The 22,751-nt window shown below is 40.9% G+C and overlaps 1 protein-coding gene across 2 annotated transcripts; it reads left to right on the forward strand.

The window, feature by feature from the left end:
- The first annotated feature begins 504 nt into the window (after positions 1-504).
- Serpinb12 (serpin family B member 12) lies at positions 505-10,714 on the forward strand. Of its 2 annotated transcripts, none has more exons than XM_057770772.1 (7): positions 505-672; positions 3,004-3,142; positions 3,421-3,545; positions 4,553-4,670; positions 8,146-8,288; positions 9,274-9,441; positions 10,310-10,714. In XM_057770772.1, exons 1-7 carry the CDS (start codon positions 505-507, stop codon positions 10,712-10,714), a joined length of 1,266 nt encoding a protein of 421 aa, XP_057626755.1. The 2 variants fall into 2 exon arrangements, with proteins under 2 accessions (XP_057626755.1, XP_057626754.1); XM_057770771.1 differs by having other exon boundaries at positions 3,004-3,138; positions 3,408-3,545.
- The last annotated feature ends 12,037 nt before the right edge of the window (positions 10,715-22,751 follow it).

Here is a 22,751-nt window from a genome sequence, read left to right on the forward strand (position 1 = left end):
TTCTAGGGTTGTGGGACAGTAAATTCCTATTTCTTAAGCCTACTGACTAGTGGTATTGTTTTATCTTGTGCCTGTAAGTGGAAAGACTTCCATCTGTATTAATATAGCTACCAAGTCAGTTATTTATATGCAAGAAGGTTGATAGCTTAGTTTTCTAGTTCTTCCCTTCTCCCTCACACTCTTTCCCTCACCCTCGCCCCTTGTCTTTCTCCCCTTTTTTGTCCCCCCATTTCCTCTCCTTTTCTTTTCTTATCTTTCCCGATCCCCTTTCTTTCCACCTCCTCTCTTTTCTTCTTTCCTTCCTCTCCCCTCCCCTTTCTTTATCTTATATATGCAAGTGTTCTATCATTGAGCTACCCTCCAAGTCAATTTCATAGTTCTTCACAAACACATTGAAAAATTATGCATTGTTATGTCTTAGGCATTAGAAATAAAAATTGGTTGTTTATCCATTTTTACCTATTTACTTGTTTTCCTTTTTTTTAGACGGTAACCAGTTTTGCAATGGACTCTCTTATTGCAGCAAATAGCAAATTTTGCTTCGATTTTTTTCAAAAGATAAGCAAAGATGATATTCATAAAAACATCTTTGTCTGTCCTCTGAGTCTCTCAGCTGCCTTTGGCATGGTGCGCCTAGGAGCTAGAGGTGACAGTGCCCATCAGATTGATGAGGTATGTATCCAGAAGGATGCTGAGTAGCAATCTGACTGTCATGTGAGTTGGAGTTGCTCTCTGTGCTCAGCATTTGGGCTTGGTAGCCTCTAAGGTTTCATTTCTATTTGTCTTTCACATGGGACTTCTCTATCCTCCCAGCTTGATAGTTTTTCCCATTCATCTTTATCTCTTCACCTCTGTCTTCATGCTTGTCACTCTTTCTCTCTACAGTTATTGCTACCAATACTGTTGGTAGCTTTTAGTATGAATATGTTTCATCTCTTTTTCCTCCATTAACTGGATGTGTATTAGGACCTAGATATTTATCCAGTAGTTTAAGATCCCTCTGGACTTTATAATTTCATTTGTCAGAAAATTCCATTGGCTTTTCTTTTGATACCCCTCCCAAATCCAGACGTTCTGAACTGCCCGAGCTCTGAACTCTATCATCTCTTCTGGTTGCCTCTGTGAAGGCATCCTATGCTGCTCCCATTAACAGTATGTTTCTAATACTCGGTTCCCTTGTAAAAGGAAAATGAGACTTATGTTGGGGTCTTTGTGTTCTCTTGCCATTCTTTTCTATTTCTGTGACAAAACCTTGTGACCACAGCAATGTGTAAAAGAAACCATTTGGTTGAGCCTATAGTTTCAGAGGGTTAGAGTCCACGATGGCCAGCAAAGGCACGGTGGCAGGAACAGCTGAGAGTGCACGTCAAGAACAAGGACTAGGAGGCAGAGAGAACACGCTAGGAATGGTGCACGTCTTCAAACCTCAAAGCCCACAACCGGTGATGCACCTCCTCCAAAAAAGTCGCACATTCTCATGCTTTCAAAACACTTCCACTAATGAGAGACCAGGTATTCAAATGTTATGAGCCTATGGGGGCCACTATTGTTCAAACTACCACACCCAACACTTTTGTTTACTTTCTCCTTGAGCATTGTTTACTACCTTTGAAAGGCTCACTCCAATCTTCCAATCTAATGCTCCATCCAAGCTCCCACTCCCATAAATGAGCCTGGCACACTTATCCACAGTACTTCTCATCACAGTACACACAGTAACCGATTGCTGTGCATATTGTTCTCATACCTTCTGCAATACTGCATGATCTCCAAGAGATTTTGTCCTACAGCAGCACCAGCCCAGAGTAGCCCACAACAGATACCTGTAGAGTAAGTGAGTGCACGTGACAGAAGTGCTCCCCACCCTGTTCACTCAGCTCTAACACACCGCACAAAGGCTGGGTGTTGACATACGGAGGAGCTGGATTTACAGATCAAGGCACACTTGTTTGGGGGTCACTATGCTCTTACATTTGCTTGCACTTGCTTTACCATTATTTCCTGTTCCATAAGCAACATTTAGCGGTAGAATGGGGCTTGCATCTTCCAAGACCACCTGGTGCTCTTTCTCCATGCAGTTCCCATAATGTGGATCTGAGCAGTGCAGGGTGTGCCCGTCCTTCCCCACTTCCTCCGACGCGCTGAGCAGCTTGCCCCATGTTACAATAACTCCTCTGACTGATGTGAAACTCCGGGTCAGTGCTGTCCCATACAAATACAGATAAATCCTCACGTGAATTTAAAATACTTTTAATAGTCATATACAAATTTTCAAAAGACAAGGCTAAGTTTATCTAATAACAAAATTTAGATAGTTCAACATTTCCACAATACATAATCAATAGGTATTTTTAATATTTATTTATTTATTATGTGTACAATATTCTGTCTGTATGACTGAAGGCCAGAAGAGGGCGCCAGACCTCTTTACAGATGGTTATGAGCCACCCTGTGGTTGCTGGGAATTGAACTCAGGACCTTTGGAAGAGCAGGCAATGCTCTTAACCACTGAGCCATCTCTCCAGCCCCAATCAATAGGTATTTTAATGAGATATTTTACATTATTTTTATCCTACCTTTAAGACCTCATGTGTATTTTAGATTTGTACCCAATTAAGACTGTGCATGGAAAAGTGTAGGTTAGTAATGGCATATAGCTCATGAATTCCTTCTGTTCCTTGATTTGACTATATTAATTCTAGTTTTTCTCCTTCCTTTCTTTGCTTGTGTTTTGGAAAAGGTGTCATATAACCTGTGCTGGCATCAGACTTTCTATGAAGCTGAGAATAATCTGGAACTCCTAATCTTCCTGCTGCCACTGGGGTTAAAGGGGTGTGGAGCTCTGTGCGCTAGGCAAGCGCTCTATGGACTGATGTCCTCTCCGTGTAGTTAGAGGAGGAGGGCATTACCAGCCACACCCACTTCTGGGAACTACTGTCGATTATTTTGTTGATTTCCTATTCTTCACGTTATCTGAAAGGGCCCTATGTCGTTATCTCACAGGTGTTGCACTTCAGTGAACTTTCCACGAATGGGAGCCAGGAACCCAATGATCCCTGCTCAAAAAGCAGAGGAGAAGCATTGTCTGACAGCTCTCTGGAAGGGCAGAAACAAGCACCAGCATCTCAGGAGCAGCAGGCGAGTCCCTGAGTACTCTGGTCTTCGTTATCTACTGACTGCGCTTGTGCTCTGCCTGACGATAGATGCTTATTCTGCAGCTTGGGGCAGGCTTCACAGTCAGCTGTGTCCTTAGTTGTCCCCCAGTCCTCTCTGCCTCCCCAAACCTGGTAACACAGGACAATGACGTCTGCCTGGCCAGCAATGCTTTGCTCCTGTGAAGATACCGTTTCTTTAGTGGTGCTTAACTTCCCGGTTTTTAGGAAAGCATGTGTTTCTTCTTTTGTTAGGATGAATCCAGAGATGAGAATGAACTGCTTGGCTGCTACTTTGGAAAACTTCTCTCCAGATTAGACAGAGCCAAAACATATTACACTCTGAGTATGGCTAACAGACTCTATGGAGAGCAGGGATTCCCAATCTGCCCGGTGAGTTACAGGAATGGAGGTGTCCACAGAGCATGCTCTGTAAGTAAGTGAGTAGGTGGATGGCTCACCTTCCCCATAGTCCATGGGGCTATGGACTACAACCTGCTTCCCGAGGTCCCAGACTTCTGTCTCCTTCCATCCAGTTTTCATTTTGGGTTTAGGAGTCCACTTATAACTGGCACAGCATGGACAGGAGGGTCACATGATTCACAGCCCATTGACACATACATGACTTTGAAAGATGCTCAGTTGAATGTCTTCCCCAGTCAAGGTGCATGGTGGTCACATTTTGTGGCTTCTCTACCTGTTGGCTGCCCTGAAGGCACTGGTCTAAGAACCTTTATTGCGCCTCAGTTACATAGTTCCCATGGGGACTGTGCTTTGCAGAAGGTGCAAGGTGCCAAGAAAGGTGACCCCACTGGGTGCTCAAAACCACAGGTCTCTTTTCTGTGGGTAGGCAGTTTTCACACGGAGCAGATTAGACTCCAATTAGGATCCAGGGTCAAGAAAGTGAGCCACATTGCCAATAACTGTGTATGTGAATAGAGGCAGATGTGGCACAGCTGGTGTGAACTGGATTAGTCAAGGGTGCTAAGGTCCTACTTTACGTCACAATAAATTATTTTAGATGGCTGGTATCTTACATCAGCTTACAAAATCATAGAATTTTGAGAATTAAATCCACATATGCAATTCATTTATTAAAGTGTACAAATCAATGTTTTTGGTAATATATTATTTGTTTAAAATTATACTTAAATGCAAACTAAACCATTTTAAAGTTTGTTTGTAAGTGGAATTAATTATGTGTACAACTAACAATTATGCTTTTCTGAAATTTTGTTATCTCCCAAAAAGAAAGCCTGTGAACATTAAGGTGGCCACTCCCTTGATGTTAGGTGAACAGGAGTTTCTTTTTTGGGGTCTTCTTATCCCCATCTCATCCCAATTACCAGGACCTCCACATGATTTTGTCATGCTCTTTCCCCTATATTTGAATTGAACAGGAGTACTTCGATGGTGTAATTAAATTCTACCACACGACGGTTGAAAGTGTGGATTTCCGGGGGGATACTGAGAAGTCGAGACAAGAGATCAACTTCTGGGTTGAAAGTCAATGCCAAGGTAAGAAAGGACTAGCAGTGAGGCTGACATTCCTTTCCCTCTCAAAGGAAAGCAGCAGGCCCACTGTGCAGGTTGCTCATCTCCTGCGGCTGGTGTTTCCATGTGTGCTGTGTGTTCACAGCTCATTGCTGGACAGCATCGGACGAGGCTGGGCACGTCCAAGGTGTTGTCTACTTACATGTCTCTCCTTTGTTTCTGCTTTTTGTTCCTTCTAGGATCTATGTTTTTTTTTTAAATAGTAGCATTTTATTCTCAATAAACTAAATCCTTAGGGTGATGATTCTGTATAATTCTACTTCATCTAAATCACGGTAGTATGAGTTTAGCGTTTTTATCATCAAAGTTTCAATCAAAACATTATTGATTCAAAATAGATAAGTTTAAATTATTAATGTTTCATAAAATTGTGTAGAAACAAATGAAATTCTTACTGAGAAGTGAGAACAGTTTTGAGGATAGAATCTATTATGAGAATTGAATGAGAAGAAATTTAGAGATCAAAGTACTTTTAAATAGCAAACTAAGTACGACATTCACTGATAACCCAGGCATGTACACATGTATAATACCTACAGGGAATGAAAACTTTGAGAGGGTAAATATTAAAAAGAAAGGGACAAAAGGGAAAATAGAAACATTAAGTCTGAATGAGAGTGAACAAGTTGTGATCTCTGATTTCTAAAGACTTTTGCAATTACTCTTATTTATTTATTGTGCGTGTGTGTGTGTGTGTTCATGTAGGCATGAGCTCGACATGCACATGTAGGACAACTTGCAGGAGCCAGTTCTCTCTTCCCATGTGGGTCCTATGGTTTAACTCAGAGCCACCTTGCAAGCCCATGATTTTTCAGGCATGTTTCAGCTCCCAGGGCTTTTATCACAGCTTTCCTGTGAACGGTCAGTGAGTCGCTCTCTCTTCTGGAAACACATCAATGTTTGCAGCACCGAGTGCATCTTTGTACATAGCACCAAAGCTCATCATTTCTACAAAATATCCATTTAAAATTGTAGTTCATCCATCATATTCGAATTATCGAGGAATCTACTTTTACTTACAATATCTATCATGTAACAAGATGTTATAAAACTTTAAAAATTTTTGGTTGAGAAATTATAATGTTGAAAGCTATAGTAGCACTCATAATGAATTACATATACTTAAACTTAATATAGAAATAGGCTGGCTTAATAAGAATCTACCTATGCATACATACTTTCAACATCATTTTATATGATGAATTAAGAATGAAGGCAAACTAGGGAGTTTAAGTCAAGTAAGTGACTTACATTTCCATAATGGCATTTGTATGTGTGTATGCATGTGTATATATGGTTGCAGTTTGCTAGGACTCCCCCGCCCCCAACACACCTTGCCAGCCCCTCTCCTCTCCTGGAACAGCCAGTTCTCCTGCTTCCATATCCTGTCATTTATACGACTTTAGATTCTCAGTAGGAGAGAAAGCAGGCAGCGTTTTATATTCCTTCCCCATCACCCATTCGTTTCCTTCCGCCCTCACATGCCCACCTTTCATACTCAAACCCAGCAGGAGAGGAGACCTGGGCTATTTGTCTTTCTGAGCCTGGCTCATTTTGCTTACCTCGATGACACACACTTCCATCCACTTTCCTGAAAATAACATAATTCCATTCTTCTTTATGGTCAAATAAAACTGTCATGTATGCATGCAGGTTTTACTTATTTATAGATAAGAAATAAGTTAAACAAGAGTTGGGCTTCTTCATTTTTTTCAGTTGATTATGACTCAGTAAGTAAGGGAAAAGCCTAAACTGTTCCAAGTGGTTTACCCATTTTTGTTTTTTCACTTGCACTTGTCCCATCAGCCTCTTGACTCCCCACAATTACTGTGGTAGACTCCGACCAATTCAAGCCTCCAGTCAGGGGGAAGTGACATGTGGTCTTTATTAAGAATGAAGGCAGGGTTTCAGCATGAATCTCTAGATAGTGAAGAGCCCCTTTTTACCTGTGCAAGCATACTTTACAAACATTGGTTCTTTACATCAGACCTGAGTGTTAGAAGGGGGTAGCTGATGATTACGAGTGGTGCTGGAGACATTCTTGCTCAGTGAACTTTGGCGAGCACGAAGGAAAGGTGGTAATCTAAAGTGAGACATTGACTGGGGGCACTTGCACACTTGAGTACTGTCAGCAGGGAACCTCAGTGGTTAGATTATTAGTTGTCTTTCGTACTCGGTGCAATACTTTCTAGTTTTCCTTTCATTTGGATGCTTATACGCATTGTTTGCTGTGCTTTTAACATGGAGTTAAGGTCAGCTTACTAATAGTGTTTTTGTAGGGGAAACCTTTAAATCCCACAAATATTTACTCTTCATTTTCTGTGTGCCACAGAATTCCTGCTCTTTCAAGGTACAATTTAGTTATTAAGAGAGTAGTAGCTTGGTAAAGAAATCCTGACTGAACCCTAATATACATATATTGTCTTTAGCAGGTTAGCTTTCCTGATGTATTTTAAGTATAGTTGATATTGACATAATGTGTTATAGAATCTATATACAGCCTTTCTCAATGTAAATTAATATCCCTCATTAAGACCTCAGCCTGCGTTAAAGTGGCTGGTGATGTAAGGTAGAAAAGGACATGTCTTGAAATGGACTGTGTTTGATTACAGCAAGGACCACCTCTTGCCAATTTTAGGGATGCTTCCTATTTTCCTTAATATTATTTTAGAATGGAGGGTGCCTGATGAGAGCTAGTCTGAGGGATGGAAGGCTCCAGGATCAACGCTAACTCACCTTGTTCATTTTTGCCTCTTGGGCGTCTCCTTTTATTACTTACATAAAATTATTCCATTAAAAATGGAAAGCTATCGCTACTTCTGAGAGGCTTAGTCATTATGTGGGGTTTAGAGGGTACCCTACAAATGAATTTGTGTGTTTGTGAAACTGAATGAACTCTTCATTTAAACTGAAAGAGAGTGTAGAAACTTCTATAGAGTAAGCTTTATACTGTAGCCTAGTCTCTCTCTCTCTCTCTCTCTCTCTCTCTCTCTCTCTCTCTCTCTCATCTATTTATATGTCTATCTATCTAGCTGACTATCTGCCTATCATACATTTATCTGTTTATATGTGAGAGCATATGTTGAACTTCAATAAATGCTTGAGAAAGGAAGTTCATACTGTAGTTATTCTATCCAAGAAATTATAAAATTCAGGTGATTAGATATATAATATGAAACATAAATCATAAATGTCTGGTGACAATTTGTAACCAAAAGTGACCAAGAAAATCATAGAAGATGCTCCTGTTCTCAGTGCTCTGACTTGGGTCTTCTTCTAGGGGAGTGAGCCTTCTCCCCAACAACTCCCATTCTCCTTCAAGGACCCATAACCCTCTAGGTTTCTTGGGTAAGTTCTTGAGTGAGATACTCTCTAATGTCTCCATGAATATCTTTCATGCAACACATGCTCAAGTTATTCTCTGGCACCTTTTTTCTAGGTAAGATCAAGGAGCTGTTCAGCAAGGAGGCTATTGACAATTCGACTGTGCTGGTCCTAGTGAATGCGGTTTACTTCAAGGCCAAGTGGGAGAAAGAATTTGACTGTGAAAACACAGTTGATGCACCTTTCTCTCTAAGTGAGGTACTTACTGTATTAGATTGTGGTTTTTAGGTAGCCCACTCCTAATTTCTGCTAATGGTGATCAGTAGTGTCCAGACTCAAACCTGCTGTCTAGATCTGTTAGTTGTGGCTTACATCTATAATAAACCATTTTATGTTTACAAAAGGCAGTACCCAAAGTTCCCTGCACATTTTAAATATAGCTATTCTACAACACACATACATTTTAGGGCTTTACATAAATACTACATGCATATAATCTGTTAAAAGTTTGTGTAGATGGGCACGTGTCTAAAAGCCCAGCATTTGTGAGCCAGAGGCAGTAGGATCCCCACAAGTTCAAGTCTAGCTTTGTCTACACAAGGAATACCACAAATGTAGATCTACATATTAAGACCTTGCAATAAAAAATAAAACAAAACAAATGTATACACTTAAGAAAAGAGATGGGTCTATTCATTTTGAATCTGCTTCTTATCTCAGATAGTTAACACATGAGGCAGCTGAACTTAACTCTAAATTTTCTGTCCCCAACCCTGACCATCTCCCCCTATTTTTATCTATCCTATATCCCCTAGTCAGAGATTGTAAACATTGAGCTTTTTTGGGGGGGGTGGCGAAAGTGGTCTGGGTGTTGTAGGCAGTCCAGGAAATAGAGCAAATCAGCCAGGTAGTTCCTGAATATTATCAAGATGTACATTGATGACTTTGTTCTTTCTGGACTTGGGCTGAATTAGGGTGTGGGAGATATTTGGCTTGAAAATCTAGTAGTAAGTAATCTCATGAGCTAAGGAACTGATGAAGGACATGGGAGGATAAAGAGTTGGCAAAGCCAGGGCTGCTTCATTGATTGGTAGGCAGAGGGTTGTTGTAGGTTGGGTCACTGGTTTGACTCTGGACTTCTGGGGTAGATTTTTCCATTCTTGAACCTCCCTCATTCTTAGGGATGTTGAGGTTATGGGTGGAGCTCTCCATGACCTTTTGTGATTACCTCCATGTTGTGCAGAATGAGAAGAAGACGGTAAAGATGATGAATCAGAAGGGGAAATTCAGAATTGGCTTCATTGAGGAACTGCAGGCACAGATCCTGGAGATGAAGTACACCATGGGGAAACTCAGCATGTTGGTCCTGCTTCCATCTTGCTCAGAAGACAATGTGAAGAGTCTGCAAGAGGTACAGTGTTCTTGCCATGCCTGTACAGATTCCAGATCACAGAGGAGTAGCATTGGCATCCATCATCCAGGAAGGATGCTATCTCAGCTAGTAGAGACATTGGAGACACGTGGAATCTGAATGAGATTGGATATCCATTTTTTATTTGTTTCAACACAATGAACAAATGCCAGAAATGTCAGAACAAGAATCTGGATGCCAAGTAGTTTGAGAAGTTCCTCCTCTTAAAGTAGCTTGTCCTTCAGTCTCTGCCATATCTGCCTTTTTAGCTGCAAATGTTTTGGAAACATACCATTTGGTAGAAGTAGAAATACTGATACTAACAGAAAGGAGTCAATGAATGCTGTTGAGGTCCAGATATCTCTGTTCTTGGAAGAGGGGTAAAGAGAAGATAGGGAGATAGATAACCAGAAATAGAAGTATATCAACAGTGTAGTTATAGTAACTGCCATTGTTCACAATACAAGACACACCAGCATTATTTTACTGTATGCTAAGTGCATTATACACATTACTTTGGTCCTCAGAAGAGCCTTATTGTGTTATCTCTGCTTTATGGGAAAGAAAATTTTACTTCACAGTGGCCGGGCTGGCCTGAGTCTACCCAACTGATTTTTCCTGGTCTTTGAGCATGAACCTGCCAGATACCAAAACACAGTGGGATGTTGATTGGCCTGAAATTTCAAGGGGGAAAGTTAAACAAAGTCTAGAGAGGAAAGATTGAATTAAGCATATTTTGAAGTTTAGAGAAGTCTTTGGAGTCTATATAGCTGACTATTAAACAGATTAACTAAGGAACTTTGAAGTAACTGAGACACTTTTGCCAGCTTGTAATCTGACCTTAAATATCATTTTCTTATTATTATAGCTTGAAAACAAAATAAGCCATGAAAAAATCATGTCCTGGAGTAGCTCAGAAAATATGCCTGAAGAATCAGTAGCCATTTCTTTCCCCCAGTTCATCATGGAAGATAGCTACGATCTCAACTCTATTCTACAAGACATGGGCATTAAGGACATCTTTGATGAAACGAAGGCTGACCTGAGTGGAATCTCTAAGAGTCCTAATCTGTATTTGTCCAAAATTATCCACAAGAGCTTTGTGGAGGTGGATGAGATGGGCACAGAGGCGGCTGCAGCCAGCGGGGCTGTCACTGCCGAGAAGGCCATTCCATCCTGGGTGGAGTTTAATGCCAATCACCCTTTTCTCTTTTTCATTCGACACAATCCAACCAACACTATTCTTTTCTGTGGCAGGGTCTACTCTCCTTGAATGCCCTCTGGCAATATACAGTTTTCCCCCTTTTAAACATGGGCACTTGTGTTTTTGCTGACTGCCAGAAGCTAATTGCCTTCTGCTGCAGTTGCATGCCCAGGCCCTCAAGCCACCCCTGAGTTTTGGTGATAACCTCTGCCACCAGAAGCCAACTCTCCCCTGTCTGTGAATGAAGTAGTCTTGTCTCCCTAATCTTTACTACCCTAAACTTTTAAGCATATAAATTCACCTTCTATGATTTGGAGGTCAACACAACACAGACTGTTATTGCTTTTATTTAAGTTACCTGCTTCCTTATGAAGAAATATTCTAAGTTTGCCATTAGACCATTCTGAGAGATTGAAAACTCAGAATGTGATTCAATGCATTTGGGAAACTTGGTTCTGCTTCTAGGGAAGCAATAATCATGGGTACCTCCTAGGCAAGACTCTCGACCCCTTTTTATGTGTGCTGTTCTGCATAGAGATGTCTTGTGATATCTTTTCAGTCCAGAGATGATACAAGCTAGAGACTTATTTAAATAATGGATCAAGGATGTGTGCATGTCCCAGCCAATACTCATTTGACCAGGAGAGTGACATTTCTTTTATGCGTTTGTCCCTGACCCAGGAAAGTGGCAAGTCTGTTCTAAGGTTTGGTTTCAGTTTTCTGTAAGTGCTTCTTTTATAATCGTGACTCTGAGGCATCATTACTGTGAGCTTCCTCCATCTCTTTGCTCTCCCTCAGAGAATACCATTTACAGCTAGCTCATCCTGAAGACCAGAGTGCTGAGGCTTGGGAAAGACTCGCCACCATTATAAATGGCTGGGAGAACCTCTCTTCTGTTTGCTCTTTCTGATATTCAACCTTCCAGGGGCCTTATTGCTGGGCATAGTGAGAACAGTCCTTGACTGGATGGATACCGTGAACATAAAAGCCTTTTCAGGAAAACTGTTGGTTCCATATCAAGTTCCAGGCTGCTAAAAGATGGATGAATGTATGTTCTGGGTCCAAGCTTTTAGAGTTTATGGCCTCAGCTTTACCTGGGTGCTTTGGAATGGCCACTGGCACTTCCAAATGGGTAAAATGTCAGGTTCTACTTTAATAAGGACTCTTTTTGGTGTGGTCCAGGTTTTGTACCCTGCACAGTGACTTTCCTCCTCAAGCTGTCATGGCACAGGGTAGGGTGGCTGCAGCAGGTTTTTCAGGAAACTGATCACCTTGGCTTGATCTGATATTGACCTCCTCCCTTCCTTGTGACTTCTCAGTGCTGTGGAAAACAATCCTTACATTTGTATACATACTTCTCATCTTGTATGCTTATTTACAAAACAAAACAATTTGAAATGCCAGAGAGGAAAGAGCTCACTCTTTTAAAGGATTTATTTTTTAAATGTTATGTATATGGGTGCTTTTTCCGCATTTTATGCCTGTGTACCACTTGTGTACAATGCCTATGGAGATCAGAAGAGGGTACTGGATCATTTGGAACTGGAGTTACAGATGGTTGTTATCTAACATATGAATGACAGGAACCAAACCCAGGTCCCCTGGAAGAACAAGTGCTCTTAACTATTGGGGCATCTCTCCAGATCTAGGAAGGATTCAATAAGATTCACTCCCCAGAGCCAGAAAGAACGTTCAGATCAGTGAGCTGTGTGACTGCTAGGAAGCCCAGTAGGTCATGATAATCATGACCATCGGCTCCTTCATTTCCCAGGGCACAGTTCCCTCTGCCCAGCAGTATTGATGGGGGCAACAGATGGGAGATATGCTTCGTAGATACTTGCTTCCTCTCTCACCATTACAGTGTTTGTAAGAAAATTTTCTATTCAGAGACTTAGACTCCCCATGATCTTACAGAGATCTTAACAGCCCCCCCCCCATGAACTTCAGACTCCCCCTGATCTTACAGAGGCCTTAGCAGCCTTCTCTTTAGTGTGCCAGACTTGCCATGATCTTACTTTGACCAACCTCCTCTTTCTGATTCCTGTTTGGACTACTGCATCTTTCCCCCATCAAACACCTCCTCAAATTTTCTTCTTGATCTGGGCAAACTAGAATTTGTCACTTCATATAATTACTATTTATTTTTTCACATGTGTAGTACTTTAAAAAACAGTCTATCGTTAGCTCAAGGCTGCTTCAACCTGGGAAGCTGACTGGGAGATGTACATTGGTTCAGTGGATTTCTTAGATCTGTAGTTGAGTGACAATTCCAAATAAAGCAGAACTCATAAAGATAAAATGTGCTGAGCTATAAAGCTGCTAGAGAAATGAAAGTGTAATGTAAGGATAAGTAGGTGTTAGAGGTGGCAAGAGGCAGCAATGGTGGCTCAGTGGGTATGCTATACAGGAGGTCCAAGTCGGCTCCTGGCTAATGCACTTCCAAAGTTTCCTACAAATAAAGGAAAGGAAAATAACCCGCCTGAAAACATAGATAGTGAAATAAGTCAAGTAAGAATGTTACTCTTATAATTTATGGGAAATGTTGGAGTTGAAGACATAAAATGAGGGTTGGGGAGGTGACACCTATAAAAGAGAAGGGAGGTTGGGGAAATGGCACTGTGGGTAAAGCACTTCTCATGGAAGAGTGAAGATCTCCATACACAGACAACTGGACACACGGCAGGTGCATCTAGACAGGCAGCTGACCAACAGCAGTAGTGTTTCTAGAGTCTACTGCTTATACTGCCCAATGGGAAATGCAAGAGAATCCCAGGGTCTTAAGTAGATAGTCTGGTGTGTGTAGTGGTTGTTGTTGTTGTTGTTGTTTGCTTTACTCTTTTGGGGGTTGCCATTCAGCTCCCAAATAAATTACACGGAGGCTTATTCTTACTTATGAATGTTCAATCTTAGCTTGACTTGTTTCTAGCTGGTGTTTCTTAACATAAACTATCCTGTCTATCTTTTGCCTATGGGATTTCATCTATCTCTTTTCTATATACCTTTCTTTATTATTCCATTGCTGTTTGTATAGCTGGGTGGTTGGCCCCTGATGCCCTCTTCTCTTCTTTTCTTGATCCTCTAATCTTTCTTCTCAGATATCTCCTCCTATTTATTCTCTCTGCCTGCCAGCCCTGCCTTGACATTGACCATTCAGCTCTTGATAAGACCAATGAGGTGCTTTAGGCAGACAAAGTAACACAGATGTCAGAGTTAAACAAATGTAACATAAAAGAATGCAACACATTTTTGCATTATTAAACAAATGCTCCACACCATGAACAAATGAAGTACATCTTCAACTAATTTTCTACAACATAATGAAGAACAACAAAACACCCAGTCTCAGAACAAGCAAGAAGAAGAGAACCAACACTTGAAGTTGTCCTTTGACACACACACACACACACACACACACACACACCTGAAAGAAGAGACAGAGGCAGAGATGCAGAGACAAACATGAGGAAGTAAACCCATGAATTATGATGTTCCTGAAAAACAGCCATGCCAAGAAACTATACAAACAAGAGTTTGAGAAAGATATAATGATGTGAATAGTGACTAAAATATTTTATATATAAAAGATAAAAACATAAACATATTTTCCTTAGTCTTTGAGAATTTCATACAAAAATAAAATTTGATCATACCCAATCTATTGCCTCCCCTCAATTTCTGTCTGACTACATTCACAGGTTAAAACAGTTATTTGTGTTGGATTTTGGAGAACATTTAAACCTAGTCTGTAGTTTTGAAAAGGAAATACACATTTAAAAATTTTCAGATCTACGTTGACTTTTTTGGGTACAAATCACTAGAAAATTATTTTCTTATATTTCTGTGTATGTAAATGTGGGTTTGTTTAACCCTAACACCTAACACCGTGCTGCAAAGATCAGTGAAATTAAAATGAAACATGTGTTATTTGAGTGAACTCTAATGCAGTAAAAGACTCAAGAATCCAGCTGAGAAATTGATCCAGTAAAAATATATTCTCAATTTACAATCGCAAGAAGAAAAGAAACTCCCTATTTAGAATGTTTGCATCCCTAACAGTTGTCAGCAGCTATAACTCTTCCCATTTGTCCATGGGTTTTAGATGTTGGATCCATGTTTGGGATGAACTTCAAGTTTCAGAATAATAGTGCAGTCACAAACTCTCTGAATTAGGATAAACCTAATACTTCTTGCATTGTTTGTGTTGCAGTATTGGTGGCCTCCATTCCATAAAACTGTCAGCTATTCATGCCTTTCCCTCATTCTGAGATCCATGTCACTCTTATTATTCACAGAGAGCAAGTGGCAAACTGAGGTACGAGATTCAATAATTTCATCAAGATCACGCAGAAAGAAAGTGTCTGAATCTAGATTTGATTCTGTCTTTTAGTTGCCAAGCACTGCTCTTGCATCCCTCTAAGCAAAAATCAAGGATACAAGGAGTCATTCACTGGCATCTCTTTACTTTACCCACTGATCTAGGAGAGCTCAGAACTCAATTGAAAGTTTTGGGTATATAATAGGATCTGGGTTTGCAGTGCCAGTGTTCTTGAAGTTTCGAGATGGAACATTCAGGAAGGTGCAGAGTACCCTTGTGGTGGCTGGATTCAGAACTGCAGTGGCCCATGGCACAGGCCCATATGCCAAGGCTGGATCAGTGTGCCAGCTGGAGTTGTGGTGGCTCAGTGGTACTTGGTAATCTCAAGGGAGACGAGATGTTTCAAGAAAGCTTATGAGTCAACAATACACTTAAATGGAAACACACACAATGTTCCCCATTTATAAATCTCCAAGGTAGGTTGAGGCCAAGCCCTGAAGGGTACTCATTCAGTTTGATGAGGGATCGAACATGCGAAGATCAGCCTATCCTCTAGACCTACCCAGTACTGGAGGGATATACTAACACAAGGAAATCTGATGTAGGTGGGTCTTCTATCTATTTGTTGCTTTCATTGGTTAATTAATAAAGAAAACTGCTTGGACTAATAGGGCAGAACTTAGATAGGCAGAGTAGACAGAACAGAATGCTGGGAGGAAGAAGGCAGTGTGGCAGACACTATAGGCTATAGATCTCCTCTCCAAGATGGACTCACGTTAAGATGCTTCCCAGTAAGCCACCACCTTGTGGAGCTACACTCATTAATAGAAATGGGTTAATCAAGATGTGAGAATTAGCCCGTAAAAGGTTAGAGCTAATGGGCCAAGCAGTGTTTAAATGAATACAATTTGTGTGCTGTTATTTCAGGGAATAAGCCAGCCAGGCAACCGGGAGCTGAGCAGCAGGAACACAGTCCTCTGCTCCACACTACAGAAATCAACTTCAACACAGTTTGTAGATCAAAGAAAAGACTTAAAAATATAAAAAACGTAGTCCTAACATTCACTAACTAAGGGTTCGTTCTTTCAATGAATTTCATCAGTATATCAGATAGAGAGCAACCTGAGCAGGGTAACAGACTGAGCTAAAGAGTCAATCAAGTAAGTGCTCCATGGACATCTATAAAACACAATGCAGAAAGTAAATAAATAAAAATGGAAAGAAGTCAGAAATGGTAGCCAGGCTTTGCAGCTCATGTCTGCAATCCCAGCATTTAGAAGGAGGATCACTGTAAGTTTGAGGCTAGTCTGAGCTACACAATGAAATCCTGTCTCAGAAACAATGCTAAGAGTCATGTGCACGGTGGTTTAAGAAATGTAACCATCCATCATCGAGCATTTCAAGAATAACGGAAGAAGAAATTGAGAGCAAGCATGAAAAATATATCTGCAGGACCAGGGGCTGAGATTAGTGGTAGGAACATTTGCCTAGAACTGTCCTGTCAGGAACCCACACTTCCATACTGTGGCAAAATCACACAGATCAAAGAAAAAGAAAAAGCATTCTAAATGCATTTATAGTTAAGAGAAATAATTCATAAAAGAGAATGAAAATCAGGATTTTCTTTGGTCCTTTGGTCTTGTAGACACAGAATAGTATTACCAAGTTCATGTTGGGGCTGAAGAGAAGGCAGAGAGCATGAGAGTGCTCTTCCAGAAGACTGGTCTGGTCCTAGAACCCCCAGGGAGGCTCAGGGTTGTTAGTAACTCCAGGCCAGAGACTCCAGTGCCCTCTTCTGGCCTCTGCAGGAACTACATGTAAATGATATACGATTGACATACAGGAAAAACAACCAAACACATCAAACAAAAAACAAAACAAAACAAAACAAACTAATACGTTTGTCATATAGACTGCTATTTAAGGTCGAAGGTACCGAAAAAGGCCTCTGAGTTTACGATTTGCTAACCCTAACCTTGAAAAGAATTTAGAAGTTTTACCCTAAAAATACAGAAGTTATGAAAAAGAAGAAATATGAGTAGCAATTAAAAAGGAGAAACTATGGCTTTAAATTAAGGTAGAATTAGCAATTACAAGAAAAGAATTGCAAGACTTTAACAGTTACAATTATGTGATCTGGACGTGAGAGGTGGTGTGGGACAGCACTAGTGATGCTAAGGGAACGAGAGAGCGAGTGGAGCGAAAACCTGTGGGGTTATTGCTCTATATTGAGAGGCAATGGGAGAATAACTTAACTCTAGAAATTAATAGAAAATGAAGTACAGGATTTGTATTGAACTAAGAATAACCTCCGAAGAACTGAGATAACTTTCAGAATTATTAGAAAAAGAATACTGACAAACAAAGAAGGATGCACAGGGAGTATCCACACAGACATACAGAGGCCGGTACTACTGGCTTAAGGAGTGACTGAGCTGTGTTGGTCCGGTGAAAGACAAGCTGCGTTACAATGACAAGGATCTGGCCGCAAACTATGCACAGGAGACAGGAGGTGCTCAGGTTTCTCCAGGGAAACGGGACCGAAAGGATAAAGGCATAGAGCACGGATGGTTGTGGAGAAAATGCTCGGTGAGGAATTGCTCCTGGAGAAGGCCACGTACTGTGTGTGCACGCAGGCTAACATGCTGCTCCCGCTGCCACTCTTGTTGAAGTTTCTGCAATCTTGTTGAAGTTTGAAGTTAATCTGATAAATTTTTGTCCAAAAGTACGTTCTCTAAATCGCTGACAGTTCAGGGCTCCTCTTACGAGCTTCTTTAAAGAATACTTGTTGGGGTGTAGAATGCTTGGTGTAGGGATTTTTAAACTCTATTGTTCCTCTGAGGGGCTGGGGATGTGGTTCAGTTTGTAGAGGGTTTGCGTAGCAGGCAAGAGTCCTGGACTTGATCCCCAGTACCCCATAAAAAGGGCCTAGTGCATATATCTGTAACCCCAACGCTCTCTCTCTCTCTCTCTCTCTCTCTCTCTCTCTCTCTCTCACACACACACACACACACACACACACTGTATAATATTCATGCATTCCATTGATTTCCATTTGTTTTTGAGAATTCTAAAGTCACTTTTCTGTACTTTATAATGGATGACTCTTTTAAACCCCCCTCACCCAATCCTTCCCTTTCTTCCTTTCTTTGGAAATATTAAAGAACAAACTTATTGGATTTATCTTAGTTTTCATCATGTACTGTCAGTTTTCCCAGTACATATTTCTAGGCAATTTCAATGTATATATTGAAGATTTATTTTATTTTTGAAATACTTTCTTGGATCACAGGTTTAAATAAAATTTCTGCCCAAAGATTTTAGTTTTGTTTTTTAGAGACTACAATTTCACATTTTAAATGCTTCTTTGTTTTCTCTATTTCTGTTCTATCTGATCTTTTAGTTCCATATTCTGTTTTTGTTCTCTATTTTTCTACCACTTCTTTATGTTCCTTATGGTACTGCACCCTGTAGGCAACTTATTTCATCTCATTTCTGGGAAGAATTAGTTATTTCTATAATTTAATTTTTTAGTTTAAGAAACCATAGTTTCAGAACTTTCTTTTATTGTTATTTTTGTTATTCACATATGTTCCAAATCATGTTTAGGGGCATCCTAAACATCCTTATTTCTTGTCAGATGTTATTCAGAAATTCTGGACTTCAGACTTTCCTCTGGTGGTCAAGTTGCTGGGCGGGGTTTCTGAATCCAGAAACGCTGATTTTCTGCTTCCCACCTACCAATTTTCAGGACTTGTTTCAGACTTCATTATTCTCTCTCAGATTTTCCCAGATTCTTATTCTCAGGATTTTTAATGTCTAGATTTAGAATTTATTTTATTTTTGATTTTTAAAAATAGATTTCAAAGGTACAGTTGCCTGTGTGTGCTAAACTATGGAATATATTCAGACTAGAAGTGATTGACATGTTATGAAAGGGACATGTTCTGTTACTTTGTTTTTCTTGGTTCAAGACTGCCCTCTTCTGTTTGTGTAGACTAGTGTGGTTTTAGAAAGGATTCCCAGAATATGGTGATGTAGTTCCTTTAGGAGAGTTAAGTACTGGCATGTGTTAAGTACCTAGTGTGTGTGAGGTTCAGAGTTCAAACTTTATATATATATATATATATATATATATATGATATATATGTATATGCATATGTACATATACACACATATGCATAATACATAAACACACACACAAAGTTGTAAGGTAAAGACTTGGAGACCACCCTGCATGACCAAAGTCCATATTTAGAGTTAGTATTAAGCCAGCCAACAAGTGCCTGCAGAGAAGCACGGTTTCAAGGAGCAGACTTGAATGCATTTTACAGGAAGCTTTTAAAGGCAAAGAACACAGAAAATCATACCTTGTTTGGCAGTTACCGGGGAAGTCAAGCTAGCCAGCAGTTTAACAGAGCAAAAACTGTAGCTAGGGTATTTCTACCCTCAGATTCTAGAACAGGGTTGATATTTTCCCATGGGACTTTTCACAGCAGGGGTAGAAAAGTCTTGGGGGTCAGTTTCAAGTAACACCAAAGAAGACTTCAACTGAGAGGAGATGAAGGAATCGTTTCCCCACCTCCACATTTATCCAAACCTCTGGTGTGTGTGTATGTGTGTGTGTGTGTTTCTCAAGACTGCTGCTGTTACTGAATTTATGTTCACTGAGATTGAAGTGAAGTGGTTTCAGTTCTATCACAGTAATAAATACTGGTAAAGGGATACAAAGACGGCATTTGATAATTTATAACACATTTTAGAAAAATACTTATGAATAAGTTGTGAATTTAGTAAGAAAAAATTATTCAAAGTGGTTAGTGAGCTATCCCTTGCAAAAAGATTACTCACTAGCAATAATTTTACAAATTCAATCCTTTAAGTAATTCATAGCACTGCAGTCTATTAGAACCCATCTTTTAGTATCACATTGTAGATATCTTGTCAAGAGAATGCAAATTGAATATAAAAGACCCTTGAATCAGATCCATTACTGTACCTACTGTGGATCTAATGTAGAGTGGGTGCTCAAATGTTGAGTAAATGATGGAAAACTCCCAACCTGATTCATAAGATAGAAAAAAAACTGTGAAGTACTTGCCAATGAATCTAATCAAGTGTTTTGATATTTTAGTCAATGTTCTATTGCTGTGAAGAGACATCATGACTATTTAATTGGGACTGGCTTACAGTTTTAGAGGTTTGGTCTTTTATTAGCACGGTAGGAAGCATGACAGCATTCACGTAGACATGGTGCTGGAGAAGGGGCTGAGAGTTCTATATCTAGATCCACAGGCAGCAGGAAGGAAGGAATTCTAGGTTTGGAATGAGCTTTTTGAAACTTCAACCTGCAGAGACCTCTGGCAGATAGGGCAGTGGCAGAGCTGGTCCCGCTGGTCTCTCCCTGGGGCTGAGTAGGATGGTGAGTGTCTGCTGACAACCCAGACCTCCCCTGGCCACTGGAGAGAAACACACTGAGTCAGGAGTCTGTTGAAACAGGATTTCATTTTGTTGTATCATGAAGGGGGTTGTGATGGAGGTGAGAGTCTTGAGATGGGGTGAGGAGGAGAGGGGAATAAGGGCCAATAATATTTTACCATGTTAGTGGTGGCTGGGCAGAGGTGGTCTTAGGTAGGGCTATGTTGAGTCACTCATATGCAGAAGTTATGACCAAACACAGGTCACCAAACTCGAGTTAAGCTCAGGAAGTTACACTGGGCCTCATGCCTGAGCCTCTTGAGGCCCAACATGATGGAAGACATGGCCCCTGTCTTAGGTTGTCTCCCACATGGAGATTTTACCTGTTATTGAGTACCATGTATCTCATCTATGAAGAATCTATTCCATGACTTGTCTTAGGTCATCCCAACCTGTCTGAGATCTTACTCTTATCATTGGTCAAGTGGAGGGCAGGGAAGGGGCGCTCATAGGAGAATAACCAGTCATATGAGGGGCCAGACTCTTGACGGGTCAGCTTATGAAAGTGTACCTCAACCTGGTGTAATTTAATTGTCGCCAATCTTTGGTGAACAAATTGTGTGATCTTATTGAACACACAAGGCTTAACAGAGGAGAATAAGGAAAAGAAAAGGTCTGAGTAGGGGAAGGAGGTAAGGTAGGAATCCGTGAAGGACCATCCACAGCAGATTATCTTGAAGTTCTCCTTTCCAGGTCTTCCTGGAATTTTTTGATCTTAGCTCAGATGATCCCCGACTTACTGGCATAAAAGCAGCACTTGTCCTGAAAGAACAAGCAGATGCTCCCTTTCTGCAGTTAGTAGGTCTAGCCCTCTTCTGTTTTGGAAGACCATTTCTGCTAGGGAGTCTAACTAATGTCACAAGTCAAGGATGGTATGGGAGATGGCCTTCCCATCATCAATTAACTGAGGGAATAGCTTTCTAAAAAGCTGTGAGGACAAGCCTATCCCTGTAGCCCCTGTAGCCATACCTGCAGCACCCCAGCCCAACAAGGAGGGATGTCATTTATATGGCCCTTTTAGACCTTCCGCCTATGTAGCGAAGGAGGGCACAGGGACTGCCTCATCCCCAGGGATGATATCTACATCAGGGATTAACATGGCAGGGGCACAAAGGCCTGTACAATTGTCAGACAGGAAATCATAGGCCATCTTCCCTACAAATGAGGGCTGTTCCAGCAGGAGGGCATTGTTGAGTATTGGATGCTGTCATGTTTAGATCACAGAAAGAGGGATAAACATAGCCCACATATGTGCCAGAACTGTTGGAGAAGGGAGGAGACCAGATACAGGAATTAGAGTGTTGGAGGGAGGGGGCCGCTTGTTCTTCCTGGCTGCCCGGCTAGCTTACACCTGAAATAATCACACAGAAACTATTAATTAAATCACTGTTTGGCCCATTAGCTCTAGCATCTTATTGGCTAACTCTTACATCTTAATTTAATCTATTTCTATTAATTTGTGTATTGCCATGTGGCAGTGGCTTACTGGCAAAGTTTCAGCACATCTATCTCCCGTGGCAGATCCATGGCATCTCTTAACTCTGTCCTTCTTTCTCACAGCATTCAGTCCAATTTTCCCCACCTACCTAAATTCTGCCTTATTTACAGGCCAAGGCAGTTTCTTTATTCATTAATGGTATTCAAGCATACTGAGGGAAATCCCTCATCATTAGAGGAGGCATAGGGAAAAACTGAAATGGGAAACATGGCCAGCAATTTTTAGTGTAGTAAAGGTAGTATCTAAAGCTAAAGCCAGTGGCCAAGGGGGTCTTTGATTGAAGGCAGAGCCAACAGTTCTTTGAAAGAAAGGGGTTGTTTGGTTAAGCATAGAAAAAGCCATGTGGAGAAGAGATTCTGTGTTTGGATCGAGATCAAGATCACCCTGGTTCTCAGGAGGGGCAAAGGGATGGTAATTTAGCTCTGGGTATTGGGCCAAGACGAGCTGCTCTATCTTATGTTGGACTTCCTGTTCTCTAATCTTGTCCTGGACACCCCCACCATCAGAGTAGCCAATGGGGGTGGTGATCTCCTTGCAGACTGTGGCTCCTGGGGCTCCCATACAGGTAGAAAATTGGGGTCCTAGATCTCCCCTTGTAGCTTCATTTCTTCCTATGCATGTCAAACCATTTCTTGTGGCAGTCCAATAGATTTGTCCTGTGGAACTACTTGTATATTGCTCTACAGTGGAGTAACAGGCTGAATTGATAGTCTAATAAAAGACAGCGCAAGGGCAAGGCCCTGGTTTGCCATCCATCTTGGGTATGATTTTTGGTTTTTCTATACATACCCATTTGTTGGATGAGGAATCTGGAG

This window comes from Chionomys nivalis, chromosome 5, assembly GCF_950005125.1.
Source record: "Chionomys nivalis chromosome 5, mChiNiv1.1, whole genome shotgun sequence".
NCBI lineage: Eukaryota > Metazoa > Chordata > Mammalia > Rodentia > Cricetidae > Chionomys > Chionomys nivalis.